General features: G+C 35.1%; 1 protein-coding gene across 12 annotated transcripts in view; it reads right to left on the bottom strand.

Moving 5' to 3' along the window:
- Nucleotides 1-2,397: 2,397 nt before the first annotated feature.
- Nucleotides 2,398-15,680, bottom strand: part of ARL13B (ADP ribosylation factor like GTPase 13B) — a 38,803-nt gene continuing 25,520 nt past the window's right edge. For 8 of the 12 annotated variants that reach the window (XM_027722775.2, XM_039383311.1, XM_027722807.2 and 5 more), the window contains 7 exons: nt 13,623-13,728; nt 12,599-12,801; nt 10,581-10,674; nt 9,189-9,420; nt 8,550-8,666; nt 8,027-8,095; nt 2,398-4,411 (listed from right to left, as the gene is read on the bottom strand). In XM_027722775.2, coding sequence (XP_027578576.1) covers nt 4,335-4,411; nt 8,027-8,095; nt 8,550-8,666; nt 9,189-9,420; nt 10,581-10,674; nt 12,599-12,801; nt 13,623-13,728 — 898 coding nt within the window. In that variant the 3' untranslated portion in view covers nt 2,398-4,334. The other 4 variants (XM_027722784.2, XM_027722798.2, XM_027722817.2 and 1 more) reach the window with 4 other exon arrangements.

Below are 15,680 nucleotides of genomic sequence, written 5' to 3'. Positions count from 1 at the left end.
CAGTTCCTGACCTTTATGTTTCTTTAGTTTGGACTTTTGTTGTTGTTGTTGGTTTGTTTTTTTGTTTGGCTGTTTGGTTTTTGTTTGTTTGGTTTTTTGTGGATTTTTTTTTGTGTGTGGGGTTTTTTGTTTGTTTTGGTTTTTTTTTTTTTTTTTTTTGCTTTTGTTCTGCTTTGGGATTTTTTGTTCTGTTTGGGTTTTTTTGTTGTTTTTCGGGTTTTGTTGTGTGTTTTTTAGTTTTTTTGGGGGAGTGTGTTAATTCATTTGGGTTTTTTTGGCCTTTTTTTTGCTTGGTTGGTTAGTTGGTTTTGTGTTGTGTTTTTTGTGTGGTTTTTTTTGTTTGTTTGTGGTTTTTTTGTTTCATTTGATTTTGGTTTCTTTGTGATTTTCTCTTCTTACTTTGGGAGTCTGTACTGCCATCCTGCCTCCTCTGCCTCTCCAGGAAATAAACCAGGATCAGGCAGCTACTGGATTCTCAGTCAACTTACAAAACTGATCCTCATCTTAGCACCTGCATCCCAGGGGCTGCTGCCATCCCACCCCACCCACCAGTCAGGACTCTGCTAGTGCCTTTTCACCAGACCTAGACTTCTGGCTGGTCCAGGTTTTGCAGCTGCTGTCCAGCTGCCCAAGAGCCTCCTCTGAACCACACCGGGGATCAGCTCCAGCTCAACCTGCTGCTACTGCCATAAAAAATTGATGGAGACTTGAGAATTATTCCCACAAGTATCTTACATGTGTTTTCAGATAAGCCATTCTCTGGAAAGTGAACCAGGGCTGAAACTAGCCTCAGAAATCCAGACTGGAAAGGGGTGCAAAGGTCATCTATATGATAGTAGGAGAGCTATTGTATAGATAAATATTTGAGTTTCAGGCAACTATTCATGAAGGCTAAGAACATTTATGCCAATTACCATCACACTTGAAAGCTTATTTAAAATGTTTCAATCAGGATTGTGACAAAGGGCCTGCAGGCAAAATGGATACTTCCTATGTATCAATCGTGAAAGGAAACCTGAAAGACTTTCAGATAAATGAGTTGTACCAACAGATACAGAACAAAACTGGTATGAAAAGTACAGTTCTCCATGGCTGTAATTCTGCCAAGGCCAGTATCACAGAAGAAACTATATACAGTAATTGAATTTTACAGTTCCAATGAAACAAAAAATTATGCTGAGTACCCTCCCCCTAAATCTAGGGCTTAAAGTACTTCAAGTTGAAAGAATTCCAAAAGGTAGGAAGCTAACAGACTATGGCAAAGTTAGTGGGTGGCATCCTGAACTTACAGTGTCAAGCTTTCCACTAAAATACTGGAATATATTACTGGAAAAAATACTGCTTGAATCTTAAAGGAAAAAAAAAAGCCTGTGCTGATTACTTTGTTAATGTCCATCAATCTTTTGTAATGTGACATCATTAGATCCAAAAATAACCGTTTTCAGGAAATATACTGTTTTCTACTGGAGAAGAAAATTCATGAGACCACTCCAAGCAATCTTATTTCAAAAGCCACCTAAAGTAGCAAAACCGGGAAATCCATTTTTAAGTGACAGATGGGCCTTCAGAGGATCACAGTTACCATCAGAGATGTGAAACTAAATCTAATGGATATCAAATATACCTAATTTTAATAATACAATTATAGTTATTAATGTGCATTTAAAACCTTTAAATCTATGAGTAAGGTCCTGTGGATTCTCGGTTTTAACTAAAAAGGAAGACAAGCAGAACAACTGATTTTGATGCACTGATTCTCCTTCGCATTAATTCAGCTCATGAGAATTATTAATCCTTATTTTAGAAGATACATTTAACTTATCTTTAAAATATGTACTTAAAATGTCGCACAGACAATGCAAAATGTTCTGCTTATACAGTGCATTTCTGTGTACTTACCACTCCTGTATTTAGGTACAAATACTCTCAGCTGAATTCACTGATACATTTTGGAAGTGATATTATTGACAACAAAAAGCATCAATCTTCTAATTTGTGCAATAATTACCTCTCAATTTACTTCTCAAATATTAAAAGCACTTTATATGTACACATATACACATAACTTAGTGCCAATCTATCAATATATTCTAAATTTGACCACACTGCTATTGCAAAAATATGCAGAAATTCTGTCTATAAGGTCTCTATTTTGTACATTTTAGCAACGTGAGACTTGCAGCCCTTAAATATTTATGACCATACTTGCTTCCAAAAAAATTGTAAATTTATGATAATACAGGAAACATGTTGATGCTGTGCATTAGTTTTATTCCATATATAAATGTCAGCTTGAGCAAAAAAACCCGTCATTGTTGTATAAATTACTGAAAAAAACCCTACCATAGTAAATTACAGAGCATAATAATAGACAAAACTGTAAAAACCATTTCTGAGTACTTTGGTCACATATTGGTAAAATTTATTTTAAAAGCAAAATCAAAAATGATACATGTGTCCACACACAACATACATAACACACAGTTCATATGTATCAACACCTGACATTTTAGTTTCTCAGGCGTTGTTACAACAGCACATTCAGCTTTGTTTTCAGTAAAGACTTCGATTCATTTATTTTTGATGGGAGGTAAAATAAAAGGGTAATACACTCCTAGAAACTGAAGCTGTAAAAAAAATAAGTATAGCCTTTAAGCTGAAAACTTAAGTGGTAACAGAGCTAAAGTTAAAATTGAGATTGCACACATAAACATTTATGCAACCTCCCCTCCACTTAATATTGTGTTTGTTTCAAGTGAAAATGACCAAATTCTGAGAATAATCAAATTATGTTACACTATTAGAATACAAAAAAGTACTCTCATGTAGTCATGTACAAAGTGCTTCATCCTTTCACTAAACTTGGACTTTACCTCTCCACCCATTCCAAACTTATCTCAAGATGGATTCCACCCCCCCACAAACACATTCTGTAAAAATCTTAATAAAATTTAATTTTGATTATTATGGTGGATGTCTATTTGTGCAACTCATTGCTGTAAGGGGCATATGGCAAAGATTTCCAGTATCAAAGTGCTGAACATAAACATTGCATTGCTTTAACATCTCCGGAAGTAATTTGGTATTACCATGTTATTGAAGATGGAGAGTAATATAAAATAATCAATAATCAAATACTCCTTCTTCAAAAAAATCCCTTTGAATGGGGGTTTCATCCTTACTGTAACTAAGTGGCATAACAATATACTTTACACAAGACACCAATTGTTGTCTCTAGTGTAAGAGGAAAAACATTTAAACAGGAATATATCAATTTGTAACCCTTGTTGTTAATTAATCACTTGTATGTGATTTTTTTTTTAATGTAGATAAACACATGGAAGTATTGTTTAAATCCTTAAAACCCTGGGGTTTCTTTAGTTTTCAAGATGGTATTTTAGTGTTATCGAGATTAAACCCTGTTGGAGTTTATCTGCATATTGGTTGATTCAGTTTTCCATCAAAATTCATGACTCAATTAGTGCAAAACTTACACTATGTGCAATTTTCCTGTATGTTGTAGTAGTCAATACAATATCCAACTAAATTTTTTTCCACAGAATTTATTACCTATGTCAGATTCAGTTAACAAAACAAAGAAAACAACAGATAAGAAAACTTTCAGACAGTTCAAATAGCAATATTTTGTATAAAATGTAGTTATTTTAAACGTTCTGTCTTACTCCTTGCTTCAGGTTGCCAGAAATATGAAATACTACACCTAGTAATATAATCCCTAATAAAGGCGTTTTGCTACTGTAAGAGTCAAACACACTGTATTTATATTAACTTGACCATCAGCTTTCTAATGCTTCCAAGGTATCACTTTATTGGTAGCAGGTACCCATGTCCACTCAAACTTCCAAATCATTTTATAAAAAGGTAGAAAAATATACTCAATATTTGTTTAGCCTTTCTATAGTCACCCTATCATACAATGAATCTTACAAAATAATTTATGAGCTGAAAAAATACCAACGACTGCACAGCACCTGGAGGAAGGTCTCGATGGGACGGTACAATCCTGTGATCTTGAAGTTGTTTTTCTTCAGGTTTATGGATATGTATTTTCACAAGTAAATATTCAATACCATGTTCACATCCATGGACACACAGACCTTTCTTATTTCACACTAAACCCTGAAGAAGTGCTGGTGATGTGGAATGACAAGATCAACTAAGTTCGAGAGAACAAACTCCAGATTTAATTGTCACCAAGTCATTTTGCAACATGCTGATAAAGTGTCACTTTAAAAATTTTCCTTCAAGGGCAAAAAAAATGTTTCTGATGGAATTTTTTCATTTTGTGGTTTTAAATTCTGTTTGGGATCCAGTTAAGCAATGACATCATGGGTGTCACTGTTGGGTCTTTGGCATAGAGTCAGCGGGGGCAGAGGCTTTCCATAGAAATCTGTGTAAGAAATTCCAGAGAAGAAAAACACATCAATCTGTCACCCAAAGGATTTTTACATATGGCAAATTCTTGCTTCCTTTAATGAAAGCTAGGTAGTCTACAAGTTAAGAGCTAATTCCTACAAGCAACTTTCAAATCTAGTGCTAATTAATGTCTAGAGATGTATTGGCCAAAAGAGGGTTTAATTACATTTTATTAAACATGCAGAAGCATTTGCAAGATCAAGCCCAAAGGTGATCTGTAAACATCCCTAAAAATAGGAAATGAGAAATCCAAAGTATGCAAACAACAACTGAAAAAATCAAGTATCAAAATTTGAATGTTGCTGTAAAGTCTTCATTGCAATATAGTTTTAAGTGACAGTAACACTATGCAGCATCCAAAATTTTGGAACCATTTATGCATGGCATTTATCTTGCAAGTCATACTAACTTTCTAAAAGAATTATATTAAGAATTTTTTAAAAAAACTGCAACATTTTCTTTTGTCAATAAAGGAGTTCCAAGTAGTAAAACTGCTCTAGACAAAGTCAATAGGTATATTAGAAGAGAGTGACAAGTATTCTCAAACATTTGTAATTGATATAAAATTAAAAAACAACCATGCAGATGGGTACATGCAAAGCATTTCACAAGCAAAATAATATGAGAGATGGCAAGAGGAAACAGGTAGAAATCAAGAAAAAACAAAAGCAGCTTTTTGAAGCATTCAAATCTCAATTTTATTTATACAGACCACCTCTTCCCCAGCAAAGCCTTGATGGCCTGCCAACATAAAATTCAGCTTTAATAAATCAGAATTTCCCAAGAAGAATATATTCCACTTGTTCTACATATGCAATAACTTAAAATTGCACTCCTGAGCTAGAATTAACAAAAGCAAACAAGGTGGATTACACTACTCTAAGACTATGTGTACATGTCTGCAGGATCAAGGTTTTAGTTATCCTTACATTTAATCAGCAAAATGATAACACTTTTATGTTATTGTAGTAAATCTTTTGATTTTAATAGTGCTAATTCAGTGTTACAGCAGCAAGAAAACTGCAACGAATGAGTACAAGGCAAATAAAAACCTGTACAATGGATGGTTTTATTAGTCAATTTATTAATTTCTTGAGGTCTGGCAGACCACTTTAGGAATGACAGATAATTGTACCTCCTATATTGGAAGAGGTTTATTATTCTTGCAAATGTATCCTCCACCGACAATAAACAGACACTCATTACCTAATGTTGTGCCAGAATCATTATTATGATTGGAAAAACTGCAGTTTCTAGTGAAATAAGTGTATAACTAAAGACTTATATAATTGACTCTACTACCTGCTAACAGCCAATATAACATTCTCTTCTAAGAATGACACAAAAATGACTCAATATATACATTAAATAGTCTGTTTAAGTGTTTAAATCAACATTTAAATTTTCCAGTTTGCATAATTAAGGCAGAGTTATATGTTTGAGAAAGCCTAGCATTAAAAGCCAGACCTTTGGAGGTTGTTTCAGCCTCACACTACCTGAATTTTACATATTTCAGCAGCAAGAATTACCAAATATCTGACACTTAAAATAAAAAAATAATTCAAGACAAACACAGAGGACTTACTACTCTCCTTATTGAAAAGTATCTCTACTAGAATCTCTACTTTCACTGCAAATTGTTCCTTCAAGCTATTTATATAAATTAATCATGAAACCAAAAGGGAAATAAAAATGCCTTTTTATTTCACAAAGGTTGAATGTCTGAGAAAACTTTTAAACCCAGCCTGGGAGTGGATTTTGGGGAAAGCTGGGGGAAAAAAAATCAACACTGAGTTATTTCTCTGCTGAAGGGATAGCCAAAAAGATGATTTTCAGAAAGATGCGATTCAGGGAATATTCCAAATAAAGAATCACTGGCCTTAGAAAAATTCCAATAAGTATCCCATCAAGAGCAGGTTCTCAGTCTGCAAAATATGTAAAAACTCACTGAAAAACACTGTTGCAAGGACAGATGGCAAGTTAAATCAGTGCAAGATAGACTTGGCAATATTGGGTTAACAGTTGAACTCAATGATTTTAAGGGTCCTTTCCAACATAAATGATTCCATGATTCTATGGATCTCAAATGGTCAGAATGAAAAAGAAAACAGCTGCTTTAACCAAGATAAGTAATTGATGCTCTTGGGTATCAGGACCTAACTGAAGGTTTGACTGTGCATTTGAAGAGCTTTTTTCATTTATAAATAGTGCTTTCCTAATGGATGTTTTCTTGCTTTCCTAGGATTTTCTGTTCTGTGTGAAACTTGTGAGTCTCAAAATTCCTGAAAAAAAGAATAAATCTCAGCAAAGAGCAGCCAAAGTCTTGAATTCAGCTGCAAAGTTCTGAGCACTTCAAGTTTGCTCTGATCTCAGTGGTGACACCTCTGGTTAAGAGATCCCTACCAACATATTTTCCAGTGTTAGCTTCCAAATTAATTGGTTTTCTCTTTGTTCCCACCCATGCTCTTGCTACAAAATGCAACAGATAAAAATTGAAATTCCCTTTCTTCCCCTCCCTACCTCTTCATCTGGCTTTTCTCTCTTGCAGCCTTCTCTTTATGTGCCTTTAAAAAAAGAGCAAGATGGTTTTATGATTAAGATAATAAATTACATTTTATGCACATGAATCTCATTCCTGTGAGAAATAAATATCTCAGGTTTAGAAATCTTATTTTCCCTTTAGGCAGCTTTTGATTCTTTGGCAGAAAAGCTCCATGTTCTGTTGTTTCAGAATTTCTCATGACAATAGTTCAATTAATTCAAGTCAGGGTTAAGCTCAAGAGTAACTACAGCCACAGCTCCTTTCTCCTTAAGTTTCTCAATTAATGTTCTCTTTATTCAATTTGTGTAAGTGTTCTCATTGCTTTAGTTTGGTTGTTCTCCTCTCGTGTTACTCCAGATGTCTCCATGTTCACTAGGGTATTCAAAATTTGAAAAATAAAAATGTAAGAAAAACAAAGAAAGTACCCTCTAAAACTCAGAAAAAAAATGCAGTGTGAGCATATGAAAAACAATCTTCCAGGATCTTCCAAAAATAGAAAACAGCCATTACTGAAGCAAGAAATCAAGCATCTGCCTACCTCACCTTTATATTTCCAGTTATTAAACTTATTTCTGCTCGCAGGTTATGAACTCTAAGGGACTCTGATTCTTCAGGTAAAGCAGCAGATCCCAAGCTTTTTCACTGACATTTCTACTTCCAGACCAATAATTTAGTTTTCATTTGGACTCTTAAAATAACTGGTCCTGAACTGGTCCTCTTACCGTTTGTAATATGGCACTTTTTAATGTTTAGGTACTGCTGCTATGCAAATAACTTCAGATCATTAATAGCTCCTGATATCCCAAGCCATTTTAAACTTTATAAGGGAATCTAAGATAAATTTCCTTTCCATAAAAAAAAAAAAAAAAGAAAACTTGAAAAATCAAAAAGATGCTTTCTACTAAGCAAAAGGTTTAGGTTTTGGTCAATGAAAATCAGAATTAAGACATTAAAAAAAAAAAAGATGAAGAATGAAATGAATGTAGAAGTGAATGAACAATGGAGAACGCGTTCAAAAAGTACAAAACCCAAAATACTTTCAATTACCAGCATGATGTGTTTCACCAAGAGGCTCGAGTTTTCGAAGTCTATTAAGTTTGGGAGTTCCCCAGCCAACTAAAGGAAAACAAAGACTGTCAAAACATGCCATGACTGCTCTTGATTCTGAGGAACTGAACAGAAACCAGCTCATTTTGGGGGAAATCAAAGCATTTACAAACACCCAAGGTATGCAATATATTGCACCCATGGTGAATAACTATGAAATACTTTTAAAAGAAGCTGATTTCCCCTTAAATAGTGATAATTTTAATCACTTTTTCAGGAGTAGTCAAGTTTCTGACTCACTTTTTGGGAAAATAATGTCTTCCTCCATGGAACAGGCCAAATCACTACTGCTGGAAGTTCTTATAATGAAGTGGGAAGCTGCATCAAAGATTTTCTAGAGAGGAAGGTTTAGAAGCATTTCTCTGTACGAAGATCATTCCAGTTTCATTATTCCCAAGTGAATCTTTTAAAGGATTAACAACCACAAATTGAGACATCAATTACTGGTGGTTAGTACACTCACCTGGTGGAAGTGCTGGTGGTGGTGTTGGATTTTTGGGAAGAGAATCCTCTGGATTAATAGGTTCTACTCTGTGGCCCCTTTTTAATTTTGGTTTTTTACTTTTTTTCTTACTGTTATCTATAGTCAACAGAAATAAAACATTACATATCATACACTTATATTCAGAGAATATCTTAGATCATCTTCTAAAACAATTATTGAGGAGACACATGAGTGTTTTCAGTCCAAATTTACGCACAAATTATGGGAAATGTAAAAGTTACACAGCATTTTGCTATAGAAAACAAATTTTAAGCATAAAATATATGCAAACTCTGTGTTTCCATAATGAAATTCAACTTAGCTGGGTCCTGTTGGAAAGTGGACTGCATATTTGATGATGATAAAAAACAAACCCAATTTCAGCTACAGTATCACACCAACAAACATGCACTTTTTGGAAGAAGATTTTCCAATACAACAACCTAATTGTGCATTTGCATGTTTTCAATAGATTAAATTGATGTGTGGTATCATGAAAAATAATAATAAAGAATAAACAAAAATATATTATATAATAAATATAATTAAAAATAATAAAAAATATGGAAAAACAATGTGAAAAATCACATGAAATGACACATTCAAAGGAAGTTCTACCTGAGTCAAGGCAATCTGAGGCTTGGTGATCATTCTCTTCCGAGTGCTGCAAAAGCTGTGTAGTTGCAGAATTGCACATTTCTAGTCTGCTGTCAGTTGTGTTTTGGCTGCTGCTACTTGATAAGTGCTGGGCATCCATCTGGTCCTGCTCTGCTTGTGATTTCAAGACAATTGTAGCCTTTTCAGTCTCCAACCTTTGCTGCTTCTTCTCCTTTTCTATTTGCTTTTCATTCTAACAAAAACGGGTAAGAATTTTTTTAAACTGACTAATAAGAAAGGAAGGTTATTAAAAAATGAAAAAAAATTTACTGTCCCACATACAGCATGGAATTTATTGTCAAATAGGTGAAGAAATTAAATTTCAAATATGCTGTACAGAGGGAGGGAGGGGGAATTAACAAAAAAATGAAATTATGTTTTTGACTGTTTTCTTGCTTTACTTTTGGTCATATTAAAAAAATAAACCAAAATAGGAATACAAACAATATCAACAGTCCTGAGGTTAGAAAACTTCTCATTTCTTCCTCTTCGATTACGTTTTACTTTATGTTTATTTAAAACAAAATATAGTTTCACAGAGCTTAAGTATCCTGAAAATACCACCACAATTTGGACAAATATCTATTGTGTCATACAGACTCAATCCCAGGCTGTTTCACAAGTTCTATATCACTAAATCACCATCTCTGCAATATGCACACTCTATCTTCCTCCTCTGTATGTTATTATTAAGTGTATTATTGTGTATGCAGCTGACTTTACATGCTGTGTGGATGTGGGTGCTTTTGTCCTGGAGAAAAGCAAATGTTTGAGTTACTTACTGGAAAAGTTTACATGTTTCTTTAGATTATGTTATCTCCAGTCAACTGAATAAAAAAATATGGCACAATAAATAAGAACTACCAGAACTGAGAAACACAGGTTAAAGAAACTTAAATATATGAATGTGATTTTCATATTTCAAAACTAAAAAACTTCTCAATAGTGTCAATTTTCAACTGAAAACAGGTTATGCTCAGAAATCTAAACAGTTGTAGAAGTCAGTCAGATTTTATGACTCACTACATCATACAAGAAGCAAACAGACCTTGAATATTTCCACTTCTGAATCCCCACTGGTTTAATTAGGAAATATGTTCAGTCGTGTGTTTAGATCTATTTTACTATGCCTACACCACTTTTGTCCCCACATCAATAATAGGGGGTTTCTTATCATGAAAACATTGATTCAATGCACACAAAACAAGACTGCCAAGATTAAATACAAATTCAAAAAATGGTGTGCAGACAGACTTAGACCAATTCTTGGAAATTAACCATTTTTCTCATGACCTCTCAGACATTTGTTAGTGGCAGTTCTAAAATAATCCAGATTTCTACACAATCTCATACCTCAGAGATTACAGCAGATATAGGCTGGAAGGGGTTCTGATATTTCCCAGGCTCAGGGTCTTCCTCATCAGGTACAGCTCCTTCTTCTTTTTCCCTTTGGCATTGTTGGTGGATTTATGTTGTTGTTTGTTTCAGTGGTTTTGGCATTTGTGGATTTTGGTTGGTTTTGGTTTTTTTTTGGGGGGGGGGGGGGCAGAAGGAAGAGGGGGAGAATGAACAAAGAATTCTGGAGAAGCCAAGCCATAAATGTTATAGAGAAAAATTATTAGATCACCCAACTCATGTCCCAGTTTATGCCAGCATGGACTTTAAAGGTCCCTTCCAAATGAAACTACTCTATGGTTCTGTGAAGGGAATCACACTTCCTTCGCCCAGACTCAGAAAAGTTCAGAAAGACACATAATGCTCAGTTTACCAGCCCTAGTTACGTTTTATATTCCAGATATTTATATAAGAAATATTACATTGCTATGTATTAAATAATACATCATTGATAAAGTACATTCTCATCAAATACTTCTCATGAATCATCTGATGGTAATTGCACATAGAAGTCACTGTTACATCTATTTTGCAGCTGTAAGTGCTGAGAGAGGAAGGAACAAACTCCTTGTTCAGAGGCACAGATGGGAATGAAAAGGAAGACAGTAATCTGCCTATGAAAACATAATGTTTGGAAGGAACAGACAGTGCTGTTGAAAACTTCACAGCACTACCACTGTCTCTGGTTTTCCATTGGAAACAAGGTCGTTGCTACTAACATATTGTGGAGGAAATGCACTTTCTGAACAAAAAAGAAGCCTGGGGAATTAGTGAAACACAAAATGAAACAGAATTACAACTGAATCAAGATTAACCTATTTCTTACAACAAGAAATCGACTTGATGCAAAACAGCAAATCGAGAGTTCATGTCATCTCTTATACCTGAGACAAGCAAAACCAACAGAAGTTACTACTCAGGTTTCCTTTAAGGCACAAGAACTTTAGAAAAACTTTTAAGCCTTTAATCCAATTCAGACCCAATCAATTTTTCCAGTGAACAAATACAACTAAGGTCACTGAGTGGGGAGAGGAAATGCCCATATCATGAGCCAGTTTCTTTGAGACATGTTTCAAAGCTACTCCTCCTCCCCACACTTCCCAGCATGGCATTAACCCAGTGCAATTCATCATGGTCAGAAGGTTTTGTCTATACAGAGATATCTGGCAGACTAACAGTAAATGGGTTTGTAAGTTTGTGAAATGTGCATGAAGACCATGTCAAGTTCCAGGGGTTTAAAACATGCTTCAGTTACTTGCTGAAGTAAACCAAAACAGCAAGAGTATAAGCCAAGGCACTTCACAGAAGCTTCTCACAGTAACTGAGACTCACAAAACTAGGCCTTTATAAGGAGGACGAGGTGCTCAGCAAATATTTTAATAATTCCTCAGTAAAATGATTCACATCAGGCTTTAATAGGAACCACAGTAGGCTGCTGAAGACCAGAAACGGCTTTGAAGGGAAGTAATAAACCACTTGTCCTACTTCCCCTCACTGCACCATCTTTGGTTTCTTCATGCCTCACCTATTAGATATCCTGGAGTTTATTAAGCATAGTCTTGAATACAGTTTCACATCTAGTCTTTGATACTCACATATTGGTTACAGAGTCTAACTTAACAGAAGTTTAATTTAGAACACACTTGAAGGCAATTTAAGATTAAATGCCAGGATTTATTTCTTGGGTTAGCCTTCTGTGAAGTTATATTAGTAAGGCCAAATTTACTCCACAACCACCATGCAGTTCTCATTCACAGTACATTTCAAGAAGGGAGCAAATAAGATAAAGGGCATGAACCAGACAAAAACTTGTAGGTCCTGCAGAAAAACTCTAGAATTCAGGTCTGTACTTTTAATATGGAGACTCTTGGATTGTAAGTTTTAAATCCTTGACAGCTTGGTTGCATTTACAGAAATGAATCAATTATCTTAGAGAAAAGAAGAAGAGGAGGAAGCAGAAATTACAGAGACAATACCTTTCTTCTCGTATCCTTCTCACTCGCTCAGCTCGTTCCAGTTTCTTCTGTTCTTCATATGCCTTTTGCTCTGTGGTGTCTCTTTGGATTCGCTCATTTAAGGCATCAAAATCTTTGGCTATGATATGTAGAAGCCAAAATAAACCCTTTTTTATTGATTTGTCAATTTTTTTCCCATAGCCCATGATAGCTGAGCAAGGTTCCTGTAAATATAAGGGGAAGGAGGGGAAAAGTACTTGCAGTTCAGATCACATTCCTTGACTGAAAACAAGAAATTAGCTAAACAATTACTGTTTACTGCAAAACATGGAGAAGTATGGAAAGTAAATTTGTATTTAGGCATTCCACAAATTCAGAAATATTTACAAATCCTTTTTTTGCCAAGAGAAAAATCACATATGAACAGTGATCCTTCCTGAATGTCAACACAGGCAAATTCCATTTCTGCTTCTTTTTAAAAAAGCTGGAATACTAAATTTGCTGTTCAATTAAACAAGTTTTAAACCACATCAGTAACTTAATTATTCTTACATGGTTTCAGAACAGAGCAGCAATTACATTTTGAGGATCTCTATTGTAAACATTTGTTAGAACATCAAGGTGAGCAGTAGAATTTCTTGCAGAACAGATACATGGACTGTATCTTTTCTGTGAATGCAGGATTTTAGTTTCTACCTTACTGGAAGCTTTACATATCATTCATTCATGGCTGGGCTTCGCGAACGAAGATTAAGGAAGGCTCTATCCACATTTGTTACAGGCACGCTGGTGGCTTATGAGGCCAATATGAGATAGACACGTCCGATTGCAAAAGGCACAGCAGAAAGACTCCTTAGATGGTGTATTCTGCAATACACGGTTCTTTCTGCATTGCCTTTTCTCCTCGAGAGTGATCCTGCGGGTGTTCTCAAAGGAGACAGCTGCATTATAGATGGTGTGTCTCCAGGCCTCCCGATTGGAGGATTGAAGCTTTACATATATATAATTAGAAATTAGAAAATGAAGCGTGTTACAATATACATACAATTTGACAGAGACATTTGTGTTCATTGACAAGCCTCTCCAGAGACAAGGACTCGATTACATCTGCTTCTGACAGAGCTCCTTCTCTGTCCTGCTTATTTGCCAGCCTGGAGAAAAGATCAAAAGAAACACTTAGCACCCTGACACAAGAGAGATTCACGAATTTCCAAAAGCTAAGTTTTTGAGAAAAGTAGGAAGAAGGGAAAGAGTGAGAAAGGAAAGATAAAATGTCTTATTTCATCTTTAATTCATTATCCTTTCTACTTAAACTTTCTACTTAGTCCATGCACCCTTTTCATCAGATATTAAAACTAAACAATCACTAAGGTGCTTAGTAATTCCTTAATAATTATTCATAGAGAAAGCAATTATATTTACAGCTAAGATGTAAAAGACCATCCTGTTTTACATCTAAAGTTACACAGTGTAATCTTTTGGAGTCACTGGATGAAAGTTCCAGAACTTTGCAACTTTCCAAACCATAAGCAATTCCTGCGCTTCATGATCACCTCAGGTCTGCCTTATTATCAAATATTTCTCTCTAACGCCAAACAACTTCATATGTGATGTTTTGAATTTGCTCTTCCTAAGTAAAACTTAAAGCCCAGAGGGAGGAAACATACCTTATTAAATAGCAGGAAGCAAAAAAACCCCACATAGCTTAAAAATACAAAAGTGTTCTGTAAGATGAAGTGCTATCATTCTCTTATTTCTTAGATATATGGCACCAAAGAGGACTCCAGAAGATAGACATCCATTTAGGATTACAAGAATACAACACAATCTTATTTTGCACATTCTGCAACAGTAATAATCCAAGCTAAGTGCAAAAGCTGCAAGAAGGAGTATTCCATAGCATTAGGGAATCTGAAAATTGCACTTGCTTCTCTGTAATAAAAGACTTCCACTAAAATAATGTTGTTCGGAAATTTAGCAACATTTCAATTACATGAGAACTCCGATTCAACCTTCTGGATAAGAAGACAAATATTTGGCTTTCATGAACTCAATAGCAGAAGGTTTTGGAACCAGAAATCAAGTCATCCGCATTAACTCAAATGGCTTTTAGGGAATGTTAGGCCAAAGCTTGTACTTTGGATTTATCATACTCCTTGCTGAGAAGGAACAATGGTAAGAATTCACTCCACAGTTAGGAGAACTTGTCAGCACATCAGTTTGGTCTAAGACCTTATTCTTTCCTATTTTCCAGAATCACAGTATGAGAGTTTCAATTCTTAATTATTTTACTGCCAAGAGTTTTTACTTTCAAAGAAACATTAGGGAAAAAGCTGTATTGCATCTACAGCTCAAAAAAACATTCCCTGTCATCATTAACCTCATGATTCATTATCTAATCTTTCATCTTTTCTAGAAGAGTTTGTTTATGAAGGAGACCATAGAAAAGTAGCTTCTCAAATGTCCAGTCTCTCTCAACCTTCATCATTCTTAACTATTTGTGGTCCATACGGTTCACTTATTTATAATCATGCTGGGAATACAATCCCTACATCCCACTGATAATCAGAACTTTACTGACTTGCCTGCAGAGCTAAAAAGAGCATAAGGTTCTTCTCCCTGCCCCTCCTTTGATAACTTGTTCCCACTTCTCAAAGAGAGAACTTCTTCAGCACTTTGGATGATTCACTGCAGAGATTCCCGGTCAATACATATACAGAGCCTATTATATTTTCAATGTTTGTGTCACTGCTTCTTCTCAGCAACCAGCCAGAACATGAAATGTCCTCTCAGTGTTTAGCTATGAAACGGGATAAACCAGTGAAAAAATTAAATTCAAGAAAGCTATGGAAAGTAATTACAAGATTGGAAAAAATTATCTCCATTTTTTCCCCCCACCACTTAACATCTTTGTTACAGTCCGAAAATCCTACTGTGCTGCCCTTCAGTCTCCAAAAGCATTGCTCAGCAGCGCTGTCAATTCATCCAGATCTAACTGAAGAAAATATTTCTGAGTAGCGCTTGTTGCCACAGCCTATTCCTTTCTCACCTGAAGATTAAATAACTGTACTCTGTGCTGTGTTATTAGACTGCACACTCTACA

The sequence above is a fragment of the Pipra filicauda genome, unplaced genomic scaffold (assembly GCF_003945595.2).
Source record: "Pipra filicauda isolate LSUMZ 115617 unplaced genomic scaffold, ASM394559v2 scaffold302_size1215360_pilon, whole genome shotgun sequence".
Classification (NCBI taxonomy): Eukaryota; Metazoa; Chordata; class Aves; order Passeriformes; family Pipridae; genus Pipra; species Pipra filicauda.
Note: the sequence above shows the minus strand (reverse complement) of the source record. Positions and strands in the feature narration are given on the sequence as shown.